This window comes from Sporothrix brasiliensis (assembly GCF_000820605.1).
Source record: "Sporothrix brasiliensis 5110 chromosome Unknown Cont21, whole genome shotgun sequence".
NCBI classification, from domain to species: domain Eukaryota; kingdom Fungi; phylum Ascomycota; class Sordariomycetes; order Ophiostomatales; family Ophiostomataceae; genus Sporothrix; species Sporothrix brasiliensis.
This window is the reverse complement of record NW_024467140.1, coordinates 905,221-928,916: the sequence shown is the minus strand read 5'-3', so window position 1 is coordinate 928,916 and position 23,696 is coordinate 905,221. Positions and strand designations below refer to the sequence as shown.

General features: G+C 35.1%; 3 protein-coding genes across 3 annotated transcripts; 2 read left to right on the top strand and 1 right to left on the bottom strand.

The window, feature by feature from the left end:
- Window positions 1-51: 51 nt before the first annotated feature.
- On the top strand, window positions 52-1,005 carry SPBR_05182 (uncharacterized protein; the record flags this gene model as incomplete). Its single annotated transcript, XM_040763459.1, has 1 exon — window positions 52-1,005. One exon carries the CDS (start codon window positions 52-54, stop codon window positions 1,003-1,005), a length of 954 nt encoding a protein of 317 aa, XP_040615298.1.
- Window positions 1,006-3,032: 2,027 nt separating this feature from the next.
- SPBR_04873 (uncharacterized protein) lies at window positions 3,033-4,780 on the bottom strand (the record flags this gene model as incomplete). The annotated part of the gene is made up of 3 exons (XM_040763150.1): window positions 3,033-3,624; window positions 3,745-4,007; window positions 4,109-4,780. The coding sequence occupies 3 exons, from the start codon at window positions 4,778-4,780 to the stop codon at window positions 3,033-3,035; spliced, it is 1,527 nt and encodes a 508-aa protein (XP_040615297.1).
- A 16,505-nt stretch (window positions 4,781-21,285) lies between these two features.
- On the top strand, window positions 21,286-23,337 carry SPBR_04778 (uncharacterized protein; the record flags this gene model as incomplete). Its single annotated transcript, XM_040763055.1, has 1 exon — window positions 21,286-23,337. The coding sequence occupies one exon, from the start codon at window positions 21,286-21,288 to the stop codon at window positions 23,335-23,337; it is 2,052 nt and encodes a 683-aa protein (XP_040615296.1).
- Between the last annotated feature and the right edge of the window lie 359 nt (window positions 23,338-23,696).

Here is a 23,696-nt window from a genome sequence, read left to right as displayed (position 1 = left end):
TTCATTTCATCTACAGTCAACGGCCGATCGCCGTTATTATTATCGTCAATCATGGCTGATGCTGCCATCCAGCCATCGCAGCCGGTGGCGAATCCGCCGGTCGTTAAAAGAGCTCGTCGTCACCGGCCTGCATGGCACCGCCCACCCGAGCAGTACCAGAGCCAAAGCGTGATGGCTGCCCTCTTCAAGGCTCTCGAGACAAACGATCTCCATACGTTTGACAAGGTCATTTCCGCGTTCCTTGCACTTGGTCCGGCCACAGGCCGCGACGCACGAACCATCCACTCGCTTTCCTCCATTATGTACGATGTGCTGCGTGTCGACAACGTCGCGTTTGCCGAGCGGCTGCTCCAGCGCGGTGTCCCTATCCGGCACGATGTTTTCGGGGCCGCACTCGACGAGAGCGCCCTCCGCTGCCTGGCACTGTTTCTCCGGTCGGGTTACGACGTGAACGAACCCGAGGGCGCCACCACGCCACCAGTCTGGGCCTTCTTTTCCGATGACGAGGAGCTGACCTACTGGCTGCTAGACCACGGCGCCAACATGAACGTGGACGCGCCGTACTGGAACATGACGGCCATGTCCAATGTTGTCCAATGGGGCACGCTCGAGCTGGTGTGCGACCTCCTCAACGACCCCCGCCACCTCGTCGACATGAACAAGGGCGACCTGCTGCACTACGCACTCAACCGCGAGACCGACGACATCGTGCCGGTCCTGGCGCTGCTGCTCGACCACGGCGCTCCGATCAACGAGGGCCTGTTTGCACGCCACCGCAGCTGCGCCGAGAGAATGCACTTCATGCCGCAGGGCCCGCCCCTGCACACGGCCGCCGAAAAGGGCAACCTAAAGGCCGTGCAGTTCCTGCTGTCGCGCCACGCCGACGTGTCCATCCGCGACACCAAGGGCGAGACCGCGCTGTGTGTTGCGCAGACAAACGGGCACACAGAGATTGCCGAGGTGCTGCAAGAGGCCATGGCCAAGTACAAGGCGCAGCACTTGTAACGGTGCTCGTAAAGGAAGAGTGTGGGAGGAGTGTAAGAAGAGTTTTTTTTTTTGTGCATTAGATTGTCTTGTCACGCCAGACAGTGAAAGTGTGGTCCGTCGTCGACTCCGACGAGCTCCGCCAGGCCGTCGGCACCTGGCTCGATTTGTACCCCGACGCCGCGTGAGGACGCCCCTGCTCCCCGTCCCCTCCCCGACGAGCCTTCCCTGTTTTTTGTTCTTGTGTCAGCTCTGCTCTTTTATCCGTATGTGGTTACACGGTTCTCAGTGTCGCTGTGTTTGTGGTTCAAAGGCTGCCGGCCTCCATATTGTACAGTTTGGATTGTTACTGTGTTCTAGGGCTGTTGCGGGTGTGTGGCTCTGAAAAGTAATTCGAGCAAAGGTGGACAAGAGATAGAGACACATTATATAACTATCGAATGGTTTTTATATCCGTAGTGCCAGTAAATCAAAATAAAATCCCCTCCCGAACCAAGGATAAGAAGGCCAGCCTTCTTTCTTAATTTTTATTCAAAACAATCACGGGTCAACAAGTGACCCGAAAAGAAACCATATCGTGTAGGGTCTCTTACGCCAAATGGCAGAGTCGGACAATTTGCGGGATTGTATCTATAAGTGGAGATGTACTTCGAGGGAAAGAAGCATCACCGAGTGTTGCTTTTAGCTCCGAGAAAGAATAGCTGCTTCAGCCGAGGTTCTGTCATGGCCATTACGGCGGGAAACAACTTACCTGGCGAAAAAAAATAACGATTTTTGTCAGTATGCCAATATGAAAAAGAGCCACCAAGTCGGGCTGCGGATGGGACTTGGGTGCACGGCGGCCCCTCGGGTCTGGCCTAGTATGCCTGTTACAAGGGAGACCGGCTCCGAACTTCCCCTCCAGCACCCTGAGGTGGCAGTCCTTCTTCCTTTTCTCCCCAAATATGTTTGCGAAGGAGGCCTCGCCGGTGGTGCGGTATAAATGCTCGGCCGACGACTGAGGTGGGCGTTTACGCTTATCAAGAGGTTACCGTTCGCGCCGTTGTCTGTCTTTTTGATTCGCGTATATAAAGATGTTGTCGCACGGCGGAGCGTTGTGTGTGCGAGGCTGCAAGGAAATGAGACTGTCTTGCTTTATTGCACTTGCAGAGTGCAGGCTTCTATAAATACGGCTCTCTTCTCCCTCCGTTTGGGCTTCTGAAACCCTTCCAAGAAACGAGACACCCGTCACTCGCCAAACCTTCCCTGTCCGAGAGATTTACGCCATCAACCATGCCATCTCCCGTTGCAAAATTGTGTTAAAAATATAAAAGGCCCGGCCGTTAAATACGACCGTGGGGAAAGGATAAAGGGAAACGTGCGGATGTAGCATTCGAGAGGAGAAATTCTCGAGGAAAGTCCACCCATGAGTTCCACTACCTCAGCCCTGCCGGGGGAGGCGTCATGAAGAACCCATTCTCGTACAAGTCCGCCAAAAGCAGGCGCGTCAGGGGTTTGTGTTCAGAAGCGGCGTGAAGACTCTCGGCTGTCTTGATTTTCGTCGTCAGGCGGCACAATGGACGGCATGCCCAGTGACTGTCTGAAGGTTTCGGTTCTGCGCCTTGTTTTTGTTGCTGTCCTTCCATCGTTTGCTGCCCATGGTAACTACCTGGAGTGGCATGAAAGGGACTGTCTGTGGGAGAATAACTAAGGTTCGTGCAAAACACATGTGTGCCATAATGGTGCTAGTACTTGCATTCATTTGTGACCTTGCTGCTGATTTGCAATGGTTCGCCACGACCCGCCATTTGCAGAGGTTTTCTCCTGCTTCGTACGGACGCAAGAGCTCCAACGCTGGAGCCAGGTCGCCGATGAAAGTGCTTTCCGCATGCACCCAAATGGACGGGCGCTCCTCGTACGAGAACGCTCAGACGAGGAAAAAGACAGGGATATTGTTCAAATTCAATTTTCCTCTGTTTTGGACGTAAGGTCGTGGTGTCAAATGGCGAAGCCGAATGGCCTCAAAACCGGCCGATCGAACGATGAAATCCCAGCGATACGTCTTCTTTTCACCCTTGATCAGCGCTGCTGGAGGGAAGGTCCAGATCGAGAACAGTCCTCTTGAACCAGGGCCAATACCGTGTGAGTCCGTCGCGGACGAGATACTGCAGCCCGCGGATGATCTTATACAGCCCAATCACACTCTTCGACGAGCCAAACAAAAAATCGGACCACAGGATCGTCTTGTCGCCCTCGCGCGTCGTCGCCACGAAGTACCAGTCGTGGCCCGCGATGATCACGCCCGGCAGGAACGCGCACCCACCAAGACCACCTCGACGCGGCGCCGCCATCTGCTGCAGCATCTTCCACTGCGCCGCGTGCCACACGCCGATCTGCAGCTCGGCGGCGTCGCTCGAACGATGCTGGCGCTTGGTCTCGATCGAGGTGCAGATGGGCGCGTCGTTGAGACCCTGCAAGTCGGTGTGGTTGATGGACAGCAGCGGGCGGCCCGCGCGCACCTTGTCAATGGCATGGCTGACGGCGCGCTCGGGATCGTCGGCGGCGGCAGCGCACGACGCGGGCCGGCAGTGCAGCACAAAGTCGACGCGCTTGGAGGGGATGGGGAGGTAGCGGTACTCGCGGATTACGTCAGCGTGGGTGCTGTGCGTGCGACGGGGATGGTTAGTGTTTTGTTTGATTGTTCGTTTACACGAGCCGGCGGACAACAACGAGATGAGTGGTTTCTTTTGGGAGGGGAGGGGGAAGAAAGGGCGCGCCTACCACATGTCCACGTTCATGAGCTGCGGCCGCAGCTGCGTCCCGTAGACGGACAGGGCCAATAGAGGGAAATGCACGTAGGTATTGCAGGTATCCTCGTGCGCGTTCGACTCGCTGCAGCGCCTCGCCCAAGCGGCAACGTTGAGGACCGCGTCCAGCGGAGGCGTCGGAGGCAGGCCGTGGTCGCGTGTCGGGCCATCGTCAAACATGACGTCTCGCAGTTTGGGAAAGGTGGGATCTGTCGCAGCCCGCGCCTCGAATTGTGGCTATACTTGTTTTACGTGCGCAGGTCAGTGAATCGCAGAACCTCGCTTACAACACAATCTCTGCCTGACGGGCCCTGGGGGTGCATGTGTGTATCACATACCTTATCGGCTGGAGAGATGATACCGTAACCGTCCGCCACGTCTTCGAGGGCGTCCAACAATCGGTTGAGTGCGTCGGGCACGCCGGGGACGCCCTTCTGGAGGGTCTTCTTCTCGATGCCATCGTCCTTGAGCGCGATGCCCTCGAACTGCTTCGTCGGAGATGACGTCCCCGACCCGAAAGCAGAACTGCCGCTCGGGGCTTTGTGCGACGACGACGACACCGCCACACTTGGCGTCTTCCTCACACGCGGCGTGGGTTCTCCATCTACATCGTCATCATCTCCAGCGATGACCGCACTCCTCTCGTTATCTTTATCCTGATGTTCTTCCGCTGACGTGACTTTCTGTCTCTTAGATCGGGGAGTGAGCAGCTCGGGCCCCGCATCATCGGACATGCTCCTTCTCGAAGCCGGCGGCGACCGAAAGGTGTTATCAAGATGGGTAGAATAGATATGGGCATCAGGGTAGGTATACGTGGGCAATCCACCGCTGTTGCTACTAGCGGGTCGCCGCCGGCGTTTGCGTGTCGGCGAGGGTGTCCGTGACGGTCGTGATGTGATGCTACGCGAGGAGGATGGGCGCTCGGCGGTGGAGTGTCCGGGGATGTCGAATAGCCACGTAATGATTTGAAGGTTGCTGTCTATTTCATAATTGCGCCTCGCTGGTACCATGGTTATGAGGTACAACGCTCGTAGTAGAGGTGGGCTACTACTGTTTGTGCTGACGATGCAGATGGTTTGACGGAAAGTGAAGATACTATGAAAGGAGACTGGTGTTGTTTAGAAAGTGTTTGTTTGGTAGAGTAACCGATAAGATAAGAGTACCGTGGGCCAATCAGAGTAAACCTCATTAACGGTCAATTACTCAACCTTCCCCTGAAAAATTCTTACAACATTACTATCACGTGACTTCCTGTTAGTGCCACGCGTATGATTTACGGGTGACACTAACAACAACCCCTAAACCCTTTATTCTCGTCGTCGACGACTATGGTCGTCGTCGATAACACCGTTGGGCCGGTGACCCTCGACCGTCCGTCGTTAACTCGACCGGCGGACGGTGTTTATATAAGTACACTAGTTTTGGACACGGTAACGAGAGTCGTCGTAGGTCGGTAGTCTTTTAAAGTCGTTACGATTATCGTGTTTTCTTTTAAGATTATTTAAAAGGACACTTTAAGTATAACGTTTAACTTTTAATCGGTTATTAAAACCGTATAAAATAAACTATTAAATTAAAAGACCGATACGTAAGTTTTAAAAGAGTTAAGTACGTACTTTAACGACTTTTTTAAATACTTTATTATAATCTCGTCGGTATATATATACGTAGTTACGAAGTAACTTAAAAAAGTAAAGTATTATATAATTATAATTATATACGTTATAAACTTTAAACTTAATAAATAAATCTTATTATTAAACGGTCCGTTAAAAACCGTTTTAATAATAAACTTAGAATCGTTACTCGTCCCGATTATTACGGTATTAACTTTATCGTATACCGTAATAATTAATTAAAGTATTATTAACTTTTTAAAAGTATTCGTTTTACGGAACGGTATAACTTATTATAATCGATTTATAATTAAAGGTTACGAATTAAATAACTAGGTTTATATAATAAAACGTAGTATAGTTAGTCCTTAACCATACGTTAACGTTACGTTAATAAAAAGCCTTTCTCTTTAAATAAAAGGACTCCCTTCTTCTTAAAAAGAAGAAAGGGTAAGAATTAATCTTTGTTATAATATACACCAACCTTCGTCCTCGAAACTAATGTTTTTTATTAACTAATTTATTATAAAGACCTATTTTATAATTACTTATAATAATTCTAATTCTTCTTTTTACGGATACCTTTTTACGATAGTTAAAAAAAAAGAAACGATAAACCCACTCTTCGTTAGGTCGAGCCGAGTTATACGTTCGTGTTTATAAGGTTTTACGAGTTTTTTGTAAGTAAACGTCGACCTTATCTTTAAAAACCTTAACTTATAACTAATAATCGAAGACCTAATTAAATCTTCGAGTATTAAAGTAGTAATAATAGTACCGATTAGTAAAAAAGAGGGAGAAAAAGGTAGTAAGATTAATATTATTACGGAAGAATAAGTCGAAGAAAAAGACGACGAAGAAAAAGTGTTTAAAAAAAGGTTAGTAATATTTAAAAAGAAACGAACTTTTAAAGAAAAGATCGTAGTTTTAAAAAACGTAAAACGTTAACGAGTCTTTTATCGAAGTAAAAAGACTAAGGATAAATCTACCGTTTCTTTCTTTTTAACCCCGTTATTTAAAAAAAATTCTTTTAAGTTAAATAATAACTCGAAAGTCGACGGAGAAACGTAAAAGGGTCGTAAGTCGAAAGATTTAAAAATACGACTATCGTTTAAGGTTTATAAAAATTATTTTACTTTTAAAGACCGGGAATTTTAAATCTTAAAATTAAAAATAATATTTAAAGTTAAACCGTACGAATTCTCGAATTCTCGTAATTAAGTCGTCGTTACTTATAACTATATAAATAAACCGTTTAAAAGGTAGTAGAATTAATATATACGTAACGTTAAAGATTTTAAAGAACGTCGACGACTCGAACGTTTTTAAAATAAATTTAAAGAGTAAATAACGATACTCGTTTTTATTACGGACGACCCGTTAATATAAACTTATAAGTTATATAAAAAGGTACGTTTTTAACTTAATTAACCGTTATTTAAGTTTTTAAATTATTTACGTTTTTTAAAAGAGTAAATAACGTCTTTTTTTAATAAATTTAAAAAAAAGGTTTTTTATTTTAAATTAAATAATTAACTTAAGTATACGTTAAACGGAGTTATCGATTATAAAAAGATTAACCTTCGAGACTTATACGTAAAAACCGAATTATTATTTATATAACGAGTAAGAAATCGTTTTATTAATAACGTCCGTAATTCGTAAAAAAGTCGTAAACGACTTAGTAATAAACCGTAAAAAGACGTATTTTAAAAGAAGAAACGTTAACGTCGTTCGAACGGTTATAAAAATCGTAAAAACGAAAAAGGGAGGAATATAACGGGCTTTTAACCTTTTCGTTTATAAAATAAAAAAAAGTCGTAAAAAAAACCCTCGGTTACTTACTTTAAGTATAATAAAATAAGATATTACGTAAATAACTACTTAAAAAACGTATTTATTTAAAATACTATTATTAAAAAACCCGTTAAGTTAAAAAACCCTTAGTTACTTTTTTTAAGTTTAAAAAAAAAACGATAAAAATAAAATATAAATTATTAAAGAACGTGTTAGTAATATATCGTAAAAGAGTCGAGGAAAAGACGACTATTACTTTAAACACTACTATAAGGTTAAATATCGTAAGTATTTAATTCGTAAAACGACTTTAACTACGAAAAACGAGATATCTTACCCGTCGAGTTAAAAAACTTTACGAATATCTTTAATATATTTAAAACGATAATTATTTTACCGTTTAAGTAAATTAATTATATTATAAATCTTTTATCGAATACGTAGTCTTTATATAAAACGATTTACTCGTTATTTAAACGGGAATTATAAAAGTTACGATTTTATATTAAAAAGAACTTATAAAACGAACGTATTTACCCTTTTAAGTTATTAACCGACGTACTTATATTATTTATATTAAAAAAGGATAATACGTTACGACTTTACGTCGATTATCGTAGGTTAAATAAAGTTACCGTAAAAAACCGGTATACTCTTTTATTAATTTCCGAGATTTTAAATCGGATAAATAAGGCCTAGTTTTTTTTTAAACTCGATATTAAGAATATTTATTATTAAATCCGGATTAAAAAGGGTGATAAGTAAAAGACCGTGTTTCGTACGTAATATAACTACTTCGAGTATATAGTTCTTCCTTTCGGTTTAATTAACGTTTTTATTATCTTTTAATATTATATTTATATAGTTTTATAAGGGTTAATTAATATTATATATATAATATATATAAATAACGTTTTAATATTCTTTTAATTTTAAAAGTAATACGTACGATATTTATACCGAAGTATTAAAAAGACTTAAACGAGTCTAGTTATATATTAATTTATATAAGTGTAAATTTTTCGTAAATAAAGTGGAATTCTTAAAATTTATCCTTATACGTTATAAAGTTAAAATAAACCCGGAACGAATAATTACTATTATAAAGTAGTTAAAACCGAAGTCTTACCGTAATATATAAGTATTTTTAAAATTTTATAACTTTTATAAACGATTTATCCTTATATATTCGTAAATTATAACCTTATTTAATAACCTTTTAAAAAGTATATAAAATAAAAAAAAGTCGGGAATAGTTACGTTTTCGACTTATAAACGAGAAGTTTTCGACGAGTTTAAAGTATATTTTAAAAAAACGTCGTTATTAAAGTACTTTAATTTTAAGTTATAAACCCGACTTAAAACGAACGTATTAAAAAAGGGTAGTTTTAAAGTATTATTTTAATTAAACGAATAAAGTAAATATTACTTAATCACCTTTTAATTAAAGAAATAAAAAGGGTTAAAGTTAAACTATAATACCCCCGATTAAAAAATAATAGTAATTATAAAAAGTTTTAAGTATTAATAATAATACTTAAATAAAAGTCGTTAAAAAGTTAAAGTCTTATTAAACTACGTTAATTTAAAAACGTTTATAAATTAATAAAAGTTAAATAACCGGTAAACTAAATAGTGTATATTTTTAATACTATTTAATTTTAAGATTAAATATTAAGTAAAGAAAAGAAACCCCGTCGACACGTCGTCGTATCGTTCGGACTATAAGTTTAATAACGAAGATTATAATTATAAAGACCTTTTATTTATATTATAATAAAGGTTAACAGTAACGTAATAAGTATTAATTTTATAATAAAAGTATTAATAAGTTTATAATTAAAACTAAAAGGAAAAGGTCGTATCTTTATAATAAGAGTTAAACGAGAAGCCTTTATAAGTTTAATAAATTTAAACTCGTCTTTAAAAAAGTTAAGTTTAAACGAGGAGTTCGAAAACCTCGTCGTTAACTTATAACTTTTAATCGAAACTACTTATAACGTAGTATATTTTAAAGACTTTAATATAGTCCGTAACTATATATAAAAAGGTTACGTTAATAAATCCTTTTACCCCGTTATAAGACTTATTATTAACCTTATAAACTAATAATTCGTTTTATATAATAAAACGAAGTGTTATACGAACGGGAAAGTTATAAGACTCTCGATAAAGACTAAACTAGGACGGATTACTAAAGTACCGTTATTATATTTATATCTCGGTAAAAAGTTCGGTACGTTAAAAAATACTTAACCGATATTATAATAAACCTTTAACGGGTTACTTTAAAAGAGTTAAAATAAAAGAAATAATAAAAAGAAAATTTTATTAATTAAATATAATTAAAAATATATATAAATTTATCGATTCGTGTCCGATTTATTAACGAATCGTTACGAAAAGATATAAATTATATAAAAAGTTATAACCCTTATTAATTTTATAAAGACTTTAATAAAAGATTTTTATAAATTTTATTATAAAATTACTTATCGTTTATTATTAAAAAAAACTAGTAAATAATATCTTAGTAATAATTAACCGATATACGAAGATATATCGTTTCTTTTTAGTTTTAACTATTATTACGTTCGAAAGACTAGTACGAATAGTATATATTAAGATTAAAAACCGGTACGGGACACTTAAAGGAATTGTCTTTAATAAAGAAAGTGTATTTACAAGTTAATTTTAGTTAAAAATATATATAACGTTATTAATTCGTCGGAGACTTTTAATAATATACCACCTTTAAACCGATAAATAAATTAAACGTATAAACTAAACCTTAAAATATTATTTAAAGGTATTCTTTAACGACGAGTAGTCGAATTAACTATTACTTTTATAAAACGTAAAGTTTACGGTTAATAATACTATTAACGTAACTATTAAAGTTATACCTTTTAATATATTATACGGATATAATTTAAATATATATATTAACGTCGAGGCCGACACTTATAAAAAAGGGGTACTAGTTATTACGAATAAGATTAAGAAAATTTATACCTTTAAAAAAAAAGTAAAGAATTATTAAAGAAAAGTTTAAAAAACGTATAAAAAATACTATAATAAAAAATACTAATTAAAAGTTTTTAAAATAAAAGATCTCGTCGTATTATCGACGTAAAATTTTAAACTATAAGTAATTAAAAAGAAAATAACACCGAAATTTATTAAACCTTTTAAAGTTATTAAAAAAATTAATTTATAAATATATAAACTAACGTTACTATAAATATATAACCGTATCTATAATATATTCTCGGTCTCTTTATTAAAACCTTAAAAGTCCCGAAAAAAGGAGTCGGTAAAGAAAATACCGTTACCCGTACTCGAAAAAAACTAAAAGGAATAAAAGGTAAAAGTAATTAAAGATAAAACGAAACGTAATAAAAAGGTTTATTACTTAATAAAATAAATAAGATAGTTTATAAAATATAATTAATAAGTGTTTAAAAAAGATATAAAATATATTAAAAAGGTTATTTAAAATTACGAGAAAAAGTATAAAAAAATTACTTTATAAAAAAGAAAGTAGATTTATAAAATTATTATTTAAATTCGGTTAACGACTTTACGGTAAAACGTAATATTATAAGTAATTATAAAATAAGTCTTTATAATAAATTAGTTAATAAAAAGTATTAGTTTTAAGGACGAAAGTAGGTGTGTATTATAATAAAGACTAATTTTTACCCCTTCTTCCCGGTAGGAAGAAAGGAGTCCTTTTATTTAAAAAGAAAAGGCTTTTCACTAACGTAACGTTAACGTATAGTTAAGGACTAGTTACACTACGCCTTATTATATAAACCTAGTCACTTAATTCGTAGTCTTCGACTACGAATCGATTATAATAATTATCCTCCCCCCTCGATAAACTAAACCCTAGTTCTTCTTACGACTTCCTTTAATCTCTTTACTTTTACCCGAGTAAAGAGTATCGAAAGTTATAGTTAGTTCTTTAATTATACACGATAGTCCGTTAATTCGTATACGAGTTACTTTATAATCTTTTATATTATATAATAGTCCGGTCCGTTAACTACCGACGTAGTACGAGGTTTAAAAGTATTAAACGCGTTTAAACTATTTATTATTAAACGTCGATATTTAAATAAATATTCTCGTTTTCGATTAAATACCGTTTAACGTCGTCGTTTTCGTAAAGTATATTAGTAATTATATAGTAAATAAATAACGACGAGTGTTTACGGGTTATTCTTACTCGAAACGTTTATTCGTAAATATTATTCTTTTTATAAACGTTATTTACTTTTATTACTCTTTTCTCGTATATAAGTATAAAATTAATTGTCCGGTTAAACCTTTATTATAACTTACTTTTACTCTTTTTACTCTTTACCCGTTTTTAACGTAACGAACGTTTTTTAAGTAAATTATTTTTTACTCGTAAAAGAATCGTAACTCGTTTTCTTTCCTTTTTTCTTTTAATACTTCGTAAAATTATCGACTATTTATCGTTTATAAATTATTAGTCGAGTTTTTTTAATAACTCTTTTTTATTCGTTAGTATATTATAATTAATTCGTTCGAGAGTCGTTTTTACTTAATCGTTCTTTATTATACCTTTTAAAACACTTAAACGTTATAAACGTAATAAAGACGAGTCTTTAAACGATATTATAACGAGAATCTCGTAGTCTTCCCCTTTCGTTTCTTCGTTTTTACGTAATAACGTAAATAATTCGGGCTCGAAAACTTAACGTTTAACGACGGTGTTAAATCGTACGCCCGTTTAACGTTCCGTAAACTTATTTCGTTACTCGTTTACCCCTTTTTATACTAATTAATTTACAGTGTCGGAGATTAAAGAATACGTTTACGTTCGTATTATCGTTCGACGTATCGGTGTTAATTCGTTTATAAGTCACTCGATAATCGTTAAACCTTTTTAACCTCGGTTTAATATATCACGGTTTATTTAATAAGTGGTTTTATTACTTATAAAAGAATCTTAACCGTGTCCGTTCTTTTCGAGTTTATTACTTAACTCGTTTATAGTTTCGTTTATTCCGTCTTTTAAGGTTACTTCTTTTACGTCTCGTTTTTAAGTTATAAACCTTTTAAACTCGAGTCGTTTTTAACCGTTTAATAACCTTACGTTTTATAACGTAATCGTAAACCCTTCGAACCCGTATTAGTCTCGTTTTATTATAATTTTTATTAATTTTACGGATCGTTCGTATACCGTTAATAATACTACTACCGTTTCCTTTATAACGTAAGTCTCGTCCGTAGTTTTTTAACGTTTTACTTACGAAACGTTAAACTACGATACTTTTAACGATATATACTTAAACAAAGATAGTAATATAATAAATAAGGACTCCGACGACGAGTCGTTTGGGATTTAAAACGATAACGACCCCGAGTCGGAGTTTACTACCGACCCTTAAGTTTATACGTATATTACTTATCTTTTTAACGTTATTAATAACCTTTAAAACGTTAACCTTCGTTAAACTTTACGTTACGTACGTAAAGTAACGACGAGATATTAACGATACGAGGTTTGTTATTATTCTTACGAAAAGGTTTTTACGTTACTTATAAGAAACGTTCGTATCGTTCTTCGTATTATTATCGGAGTAATTAACCTTTCGTTAAAGTCGAATAAGGAAACGTTTTTAACTTTATTATATATTATAAACGAATTTATACACCGATTAATAATACTCGTACGGGACTATAAAAAAGCCTACCGACTAATTACTAGTTTTAATAAAACGATAAGTCGAACCGTTTATAAAAGAATCGTAATAAAGTCGTAAACTACTTACGACCGTATCCTTCTCGTTATTAATAATAATAAGTCGAACCTTAAACGGTTTTACTTACGACTCGGGTTTAAAAATCCTTTATATTAAAAGTGGTTAAAGGATCGTCGTATCTTTTTTAATTTAATCGGTCGAAATACGATTAAAAAGGGCCTTTTTTTCGTTTACGTAAAGTATCGTAAACGTCGTTTTAACCCCTCTCCTTTTTAAAACGTCTTCGTCGTATATTACTCGTTTATTTTTATTAAGTCGTATTAAGTGTTAATAATAGTTTTTTTTTTTTTTTTCCGAGTTAAATATTACGAGTACGTAACTAGGTCGTTTACGTACCGAGTCGTTTTTTATATTCTTTTAATTAAGTAAACGTCTTTAACGTATAACGTTTATATATCGTTATAAAGTCGTTATTTAAATCTTTTTTTATTAAGTAAACGTTTTTAATATACACCGTACTTACGTTTTACCGTAAAGTCGTTAATCGAATTTAAATAGTAATTTTATAAATCTACTTTCTTTTTTACGGAGTAATTTTTCTATACTTTTTCTCGTAATTTTAAATAACCTCTTTAATATATTTTATATTTTTTTTAAGTACCCACTAGTTATATTTTACGGGTTATCCTACTTATTATACTAAGTAATAAACCTTTTTATTACGTTTCGTTTTATTTTTAACTACTTTTACCTTTTATTCCTTTTAATCTTCTTCGAGTATAAGTAACGGTATCTTTTTTACCGGTTCCCCTTTTCAAAACTTTTAAGGTTTTAATAAAAAGACCGAGAATATATTATAAATACGGTTATATACTTATAGTAACGTTAGTTTATATACTTATAAGTTAATTTCTTTAATAACCTTAAAAGGCTTAATAAATTTCGGTGTTATTTTCTTTTTAACTACTTATAGTTTAAGATTTTACGTCGATAATACGACGAGATCTTTTACTTTAAAAGTTTTTAATTAATACTTTTTATTATAGTATTTTTTATACGTTTTTTAAACTTTTCTTTAATAATTCTTTACCTTTTTTTTAAAAGTATAAATTTTCTCGATCTTATTTACGATAACTAGTACCCCCCTTTCGTAAACGTCGACCTCGACGTTAATATATATATTTAAATTATATCCGTATAATATATTAAAAAGTGTAACCTTAATAGTTACGTTAATAATATTATTAACCGTAAACTTTACGTCTTATAAAAGTAACGACTAATTCGATTACTCGTCGTTAAAAAATACCTTTAAATAATATTTTAAGGTTTAATTTATACACTTAGTTTATTTATTAGTTTAAAGGTAGTATACTATTAAAAGTCTTCGACGAATTAATAACGTTATATATATTTTTAATTAAAATTAACTTATAAATATACTTTTTTTATCGAAGACAATTCTTTTAAGTGTCCCGTACCGGTTTTTAATCTTAATATATACTATTCGTACTAGTCCTTTAAACGTAATAGTAGTTAAAATTAAAAGGAAACGATATATCTTCGTATATCGGTCGACTACTACTAAAATACTATCTACTAATTCTTTTTAATAGTAAACGATAAGTAATTTTATAATAAAATCTATAAAAATCTTTTATTAAAGTCTTTATAAAATTAGTAAAGGTTATAACTTTTTATATAATTTATATCTTTTCGTAACGATTCGTTAATAAATCGGATATAAATCGATAAATTTATATATATCTTTAATTATACTTAATTAATAGAATTTTCTTTTTATTATTTCTTTTATTTTAACCCTTTTAAAGTAATCCGTTAAAGGTTTATTATAGTGTCGGTTAAGTATCTTTTAACGTACCGAACTTTTTACCGAAATATAAATATAGTGACGGTACTTTAGTAATCCGTCTTAGTCTAGTCTTTATCGAGAGTCTCGTAACTTTCCCGTTTACGTAACGTTTCGTTTTATTATATAAAACGAATTATTAATTTATAAGGTTAATAATAAGTCTTATAACGGGGTGGAAGGATTTATTAACGTAACCTTCTCGTATATAGTTACGGACTATATTAAAGTCCTTAAAATATACTACGTTATAAATAGTTTCGGTTAAAAACCGTAAGTTAACGACGAAGTTTTTAAACTCCTCGTTTAAACCTAGTTTTTTTAAAAACGAGTTTAAATCTATTAAACCTATAAAGGCTTCTCGTTTAACTCTCGTTATAAAAACACGACCTTTTCCTTTTAATCTTAATTATAAATCTATTAATACTTTTATTATAAGATTAATACTTATTACGTTACTATTAACCTTTATTATAATATAAGTAAAAGGTCTTTATAGTTATAATCTTCGTTATTAAACTTATAATCCGAACGATACGACGGTACGTCGACGGGGTTTCTTTTCTTTACTTAATATTTAATCTTAAAATTAAATAGTATTAAAAATATACACTATTTAGTTTACCGGTTATTTAACTTTTATTAACTTATAAACGTTTTTAAATTAACGTAGTCCGATAAAACTTCGACTTTTTAACGACTTTTATTTAAGTATTATCGTTAATACTTAAAGTTCTTTATAATTACTATTATTTCTTAGTCGAAGGTGTTATAATTTAACTTTAATCCCTTTTATTTCTTTAACTAAAAAACGATTAAGTAATATTTACCCTTTTCGTTTAATTAAAATAATACTTCGAAACCACCCTTTTTTAACGCGTCCGTTTCGAGTCGGGTTTATAACTCGGGATTAAAGTACTTTAATAACGGCGTTTTTTTAAAATATACTTTAAACTCGTCGGAAACTTTTCGTTTACGAGTCGAAAACGTAACTATTCCCGACTTCTTTTTATTTTATATACCCTTTAAAAGGTTATTAAGTAAGGTTATAATCTACGAATACGTAAGAATAAATCGTTTATAAAAGTTATAAAATCTTAAAAATACTTATATATTACGGTAAAACTTCGGTTTTAACCACTTTATAATAATAATTATTCGTTCCGGGTTTATTTTAACTTTATAACGTATAAGGATAAATCTTAAAAATTCCACTTTATTTATAAAAAATTTACACTTATATAAATTAATATATAATTAAACTCGTTTAAGTCTCTTTAATACTTCGTATAAATATTATACGTACTACTCCTAAGATTAAAAGAATATTAAAACGTTATTTATATATACTATATATATAATATTAATTAACCCTTATAAGGTTATATAAATATAATATTAAAAGGTAGTAAAAACGTTAGTTAAACCGAAAGGAAAAACTATATACTTAAAGTAATTATATCGTATATAAAATACGGTCTTCCACTTATTACCCTTTTTAATCCGGATTCGATAATAAGTATCTTTAATATTAAGTTTTAAAAAAAACTAAGTCTTATTTATCCGATTTAAAATCTCGGAAATTAATAAAAGAGTATACCGGTTTTTTACGGTAACTTTATTTAACTTATAATAATTAACGTAAAGTCGTAACGTATTATTCTTTTTTAATATAAATAATATAAGTACGTCGGTTAACGACTTAAAGGGACGAATACGTCCGTTTTATAAATTCTTCTCGATATAAAGTCGTAACTCTTATAATTCCCGTTTAAATAACGGGTAAATCGTTTTATATAAAGGTTACGTATCCGATAAAAGATTTATAATATAATTAATTTATTTAAACGACGGGATAATTATCGTTTTAAATATATTAAAGATATTTATAAAGTCTTTTAACTCGACGAGTAGTACGACTTTTTTACGAGTCTTTTACTCTTTTATATTAAAAGAATAGTCTTTGTAAAAACGTTTACTCGAGACTACCGGAAACGTTATAATTATATATACTACCGTTTCGTTTCGTATAATTTTTATAAACTTCTTTAAAGTTTTAATATAAATCTTTAAAGTTTTATATGCGAAACGTTATAATACTTTTATTAAAATATTAATATTTAACACTTTTAAACTTATAATACTTAATAAAATAAAATTAATATCCGGACTCTCCGGTTTATCGAGTACGATATAAAGACGGATCACTTTTTTAATTCTTTTACGGAAATCCGTAAAAGTAATAAAGATATTTTAAATTTTAAATATTTAAGTTTTAAAGGTATTTATTAAACGTGTTACTAGATTAAAATATCTCGTTTTTCGTAGTTAAAGTCGTCTCGTAAATTAAATACTTACGATATTTAACTTTATAATAGTGTTTAAAGTAATAATCGTTTCTTTTTTAACTCTTTTACAATATATTATTAACACGTTCTTTAATAGTTTATATTTTATTTTTATTACCTCCTTTTTAAACTCGAAAGAAGTAATTAAAGGTTTTTTAACTTAATAAACTCTTTAATAATAATATTTTAAATAAGTACGTTTTTTAAGTAGTTATTTACGTAATATCCTACTTTATTACACTTAAAGTAAGTAACCGAGGGTTTCTTTTACGACTCTTTTTTATTTTATAAACGAGGAGGTTAAAAGTCCGTTATATTCCTCCTTTTATCGTTTTTACGATTTTTATAATCGTTCGAACGGTATTAACGTTTCCTTTTTTAAAATACGTCTTTTTACGGTTTATCGTTAAGTCGTTTACGACTTTTTTATAAATTATAGACGTTATTAATAAAACGATTTTTTACCCGTTATATAAATAATAATTCGGTTTTTACGTATAAGTTTTAAAGGTTAATCTTTTTATAATCGATAGTTTCGTTTAACGTATACTTAAGTTAATTATTTAACTTAAAATAAAAAGTTTTATTTTTAAATTTATTAAAAAAAAACGTTATTTACTCTTTTAAAAAGTATAAGTAATTTAAAAACTCGAATAACGGTTAATTAAATCGAAAACGTACTCTTTTATATAATTTATAAACTTATATCGACGGGTCGTTTACGGTAAAAACGAGTATCGTTATTTATTCTTTAAATTTATTTTAAAAACGTTTAAGTCGTTAATACTTTTTAAGATCTTTAACGTTACGTACGTATTAATTCTACTACTTTTTAAACGGTTTATTTATATAATTATAAACGACGACGACTTAATTATAAAAATTCGAGAATTCGTACGGTTTAACTTTAAATATTATTTTTAATTTTAAGATTTAAAATTCCCGGTCTTTAAAAGTGGAATAATTCTTATAAACTTTAAACGATAGTCGTATTTTTAAATCTTTCGATTTATAATTTCTTTACGTTTTTTCGTTAACTTTCGAGTTATTATTCGGTTTAAAAGAATTTTTTTTAAATAATAAAGTTAAAAAAAGGAAACGGTAAATTTATTTTTAATCTTTTCGTTTTAATAAAAAACTCGTTAATATTTTACGTCTTTTAAAACTACGATTCTTTTTTTTAAAAGTTCGTTTTCTTTTAAACGTTATTAATCTTTTTTTAAATATTTTTTTTTCGTCGTCTTTTTTTTACTTATTCTTTTATAATAATATTAATCTTACTACCTTTTTCTCCCTTTTTACTACTAGTCGGTACTATTATTACTACTTTAATATTTAAAGATTCGGTCGAGTCTTCGACTATTAATTATAAGTTAAAGTTTTTAAAGATAAAATCGACGTTTATATACGAAAGACTCGTAAAACCTTATAAACACGAACGTATAACTCGACTCGACTCGACGAAGGGTGGGTTTATTACTTCTTTTTTTTAATTATCGTAAAAAAGTATCCGTAAAAAGAAGAATTAAAATTATTATAAATAGTTATAAAATAAGTCTTTATAATAAATTAATTAATAAAAAATATTAGTTTCGAGAATAAAAGTAAGTATATATTATAATAAAGACTAATTCTTACCCTTTCTTTTTAAAAGGAAAAAGGGAGTCCTTTTATTTAAAAAGAAAGGTTTTTTATTAACGTAGTGTTAACGTATAGTTAAGGACTAGTTATACCACGTCTTATTATATAAATTTAGTTACTTAATTCGTAGTCTTCGGTTACGAATCGATTATAACACTTTTATACTTATAAACTTATTTAATACGGACTTTCGATACTTTTTAACGACGTTTAACGTCGAAAAAAACTTGTTTTTTATACCGTTAAATAAACTTTAAAAAACTATTACTTTAAATTAAAAGTCGTTATCGTTTATTAATACGGTAATTTAAAAATAAACCGATACTTTTTAAGTAAAAACGAAGACGATATTTATTAATACGTTAATACCGATTTAATAAACTTTATAAACCTTATTAAATTAAATACTTGATAATATTATAGTTTTATAAAAAATAGTTAAAAACGTTACGAAAGTCCGTAATATAATATAAATCTTATAAAATAAAGTAACTAAAATTTAAAATATTTTAAATAATTATTAAAATATACTATTAACCACTTTAACTCGAATAATAGTATTCGTAAACTTATTAACGTAATACTCGACGAACTAACTTAATAATCGACTTATATAATATATAACCGTCTTTTTAAATCGTTTAATACACTTTTAATCTTAATAAAACCTTCGAAACACTACTCGTTCGTCTTTATTAACACGTTTTTAAGTTTAAACCGTCGTTACGTTTACCCGACCCCGTCCCTTTTTACGTCTCGGTTAAACCGGACCGTTTACAACGACGTTATTACGGTGTCGTATTATTATATTAACGTTAATACTTTAAAACTTAACGTTTATAAAAATAAATATTAACGATATTTAAACCGTATTATCGTTTATTTTCTCCGTTTATTTCCTTTATTTTTTAATATTATTTTTTTTAACGGATTTAATATAAATTATCGTTCTTTTATATATTATTACCGTTTATTTTTTATAAAGTTTTTTATTTATTAAATAACGTATTATAATATTTACTAATAAAAAACGAAAATTATTTTTCACTACCGTTTAATAAATATTATACGTAAACTCCTTTTACGAGAGTTTAATATCACACTAAGTTACGTACCGTTTAATTAAACTATATAACGGTTATATTAAACCTTTTCTCCGACCTTAAGTTTATATAAATAATTTATAAAATTAATAATTATTTATTATATATTATATTATACTATTATTTAAGACTTATACTATTATAAGGTATTTTAAATCGTGATATATATAAGACTTCACTTTTTGTTCCGTTACTTAATATCTCGAAACTAGTGACGTACTACGTATAAGCGTAATATTTAGGACTTATATTATTATAAGGTATTTTAAATCGTAATATATATAAGACTTTAATTCTTATTTCGTTACTTAGTATCTCGAAACTAGTGACGTACTACGTATAAGCGTAACATTTAGGACTTATACTATTATAAGGTATTTTAAATCGTAATATATATAAGACTTTAATTCTTATTTCGTTACTTAGTATCTCGAAACTAGTAACGTACTACGTTTGTACGTAACATATCTCGTTTATTAATATATTCTATAATAACCTACGGACGTTCGATATTATTAATAATAAAAACACGACACTAAACTCACGTTTTAAATATATTAATATATATAACTACTAGTTACATTAAAAGACCGTAAAAGATATTATTAAATTCTTATATATATTAACCGACAAATAAGAAACAAATAAATTAACTAAATCTTTACTTATTTAAAAACACAAGGCCTTCTTATATTAACTACCTATGTTTATTAATAAATAATTTTAACAAATTAAAGGGGTGTACTGTGTAGGACTAGATTAGTAACCCTACTTACTTATGTATACATATATAGATTTTCTTAGCCGATCTAAATGGATCCAAACTTAGTTGAATCAACGTACATTTTCTGCTCGTTTCTCCAGCCAGCAAGTATTCCTCGCACTGCCCAGCGCTGCCTCCTACACATCGTGCGACATGCGGTCTGTGTGTTCGCTTTCGTGAGGCTCGGAGGCTGGCCGGTAGCTGTCTTTCTTGTTTTTAAGCCGACTGAATGGCACATTTCGTACTCCGTAAGCCTGCCAATACGCGAAACAGCGATGGCCGAACAAACAAGACACGCACGGCCAACACTACCAAGACTAATTCTTACTTCCTGGCCCCAATGGGATTCCCGCCTAGGTACGGCCCTAGCCTAAGGCAACCCCGCCCGAGGTTGGTTTAGTCCTGCTTGGGAGTTCGCAGGGTCTGGTCTAACTCCCAAGTGACTAGTCACGGCTAGTCACGAGGTGCGGACTTATCCGACCAAGGGACGCTGCCCAGAGTTCGAATTAAAACACGTCACGATTCTTCTCATCCCAACCTCACAACGCCTGCCACCGCCCCCGAGAATGCCGGAACCTCTGGCCACACCCAGGATCCTTCCCAACGACGAACGCGGTAAACACAATACAACACACAATGGGTGGTTGTTGGGTTGCGCACTGGGCGCGCACGGGGGAGTTTGTGCTCAAGGCTAATGACGATAAATCGAGCGACGCGCCGCCCGAGACGACCGAGGATAAGTTCGACCCTGCGCACTACCACGGCACCGGCGAGGGCGAGGCCGACTCAGACCCTTCTTCGCTACCTTCGGAGTTGATCGGGGACGACGATGACCCCTTGATCCCCACGGCTGCCGCGATTGACCGCGTTTTCTACGATGCGCGTGCGACCTGGCAGCACTTTGTTCGCGAGGCCAAGGCGCTGCCCGCGTGCTCATTTCCCCGCCATCTCAACGACCCATACATTCTGCTACAAGATGTGCCCGCTTTACCTAGCCGGATGCCGTCGGCGCTTCTTTTAGCTGGGCGGCCGATATGGTATGTGCCCGATCCGGGAGCCGATCTTGGAGCCACTTCCGGAGGACACGAGCCCGAGGGTAATAGTGGTTCGTTGGACTTGCAAACCGTTGCTGGCCTACGTGAGAACCTTACCTTGTGGCGTAAGGATGTAATAACCTGCCGCACCACGGCGGTGCCCCCGTTGGATGATGTGCCGGCGCTCCGATCGCGTGGTCATTTAATTTTAACGCTGGGCTGGGCATACATCTTGTCCGTGCGTTTATTGGAAATCCAGCATCGAAAGGTTGTGTACACGCAAGAAGTTCTGCAGCCGCAGAACGCCACGGATGCGGTGCGCCTACGACGGCAGGGCCGGCTGGTCCTGAACTTGACGGGCGACGTCTCGCCACAACTTGTGCGGTGGCTCTGTGCGCTGCTGTCGCCGCAGCTTGGTTGGCGGGCACAGGGTGCCCGGATGGTGCCACCGTGGGCATTGCATTGTACGGGCGATGTTGTCTTCGCTGTGATCGCCAACGACAGCACTTTAAAGACAGAAGAGACTGCACCGCCGACCTCAACCGACGCTTCGATCTTACTTGCCGAATTCTGTGCCCTTTATAACCTGGATGCGGCAGACGAGCCCGGCGACGCGGTGTCCATCTCGCCCATTACGGCGTCATTCATGGCAGCGCTCGCACTCCCTTTACATCGCCTATACGACTTACAACCCCAATTTCCCATACCGCGGTTGCGGAGACTCAATTTCCCCGGCGACAAAGAGAAGGTGTTAAAGTGCATTACCCGCTACGTCGACGACTTACGCTATTTCATGACACTCAGCATGAGCCCGTGGACAGTGGGGTCCGTTATTTGGAGCGTGTTTTGGCAGCCCGACACGGATGCCAACCTGGTCAGCCCCTGGCTGGCCGGCGCTTTGGAGGCCCTGCGCCCGATTCTGGCGTCGGGCAATGTTGTGGAGCTCGTGCAGGTCTTTGCTCAGCGCCGGCCACGCGTTGCTCTGTGGTGGCTCGGTCTTTCTCTGCTTGGCAACCAGCGCATTGTCGAGTTGGTGACACGGTACTTGGAGACGTCGGAGGAGGAATACGGGCATGGGTCGTTGGCTAGGGCCAGTATCACCGCGTTCGCCTGGACCGGCGTCCAGCATGCCTTTTCACACGCTCCACCGCCGCGCCCATACAAGGACGAAAAGGACACGTCGCAGCTGGTTGCACGAGCGGACCTTTTGTGGCACCGGCTGAATTTTAACCTCCAAGATGATTCCGGTCAACTGGCTTGGCGTCCTTTTGGCCATGTCCGCAAAGAATACATCGAGCGGGATATTTGGCCCTGGCTCGAACACGGGTGCCAACGGCGGTACGTTAAGTGGATATGGTGGTTCGAGGCAAATAACAAAACCACTGGGGTTATTAAGACCACGGCAAACGAGGAACGCGGCTTCCAGGCCGACACCGGCCGAGCCGTTCAAAACGTGCCCGATGTTCTCGACGTTCTTGACGGCGCGGCAGAACCCGGCAACGCAGTCGTCAAGCTGCAGCCGTCAATGGAAGCGACGCTGCGCATGGTCCACTTTTGTATGATGGAAATGGGAGGCGAACTAGACATGAGCTTGGCTGTTCTAAATGGAATCACGTCTCACAAATGGCTACGCGGATGGGGGATGTTTCGCTGAACAAACAAGAACTAGTATGCTAGTATAGATTACATCTCATTCGGTTTAAGCTCTTACATCACGCGAGCCTTTTTTTCCAACTGCTTCCTCCATGCTTGCCTTTGCGCTGTTTGTCTTTGCCCTTATTACCCAACGTCACAGCATTGCCTGTGAGATCGTTCGTCCAGACCTGCCATCCGGCCTTGTGGGTATACAGAAAATAAACGCCGTCATCCCCGATGCAGTCCTCCCAGTTTTCTGGCCTCGTCTTGTACTTCTCTCCATTCGCAAGTCGGAACCGGATGTGCTGCCCGTTGTTATCGACCTCCACGAAGAGCGGGCCGTCCGCTGATCCGTCGCCGCCTCCGTTGTCGGGATAC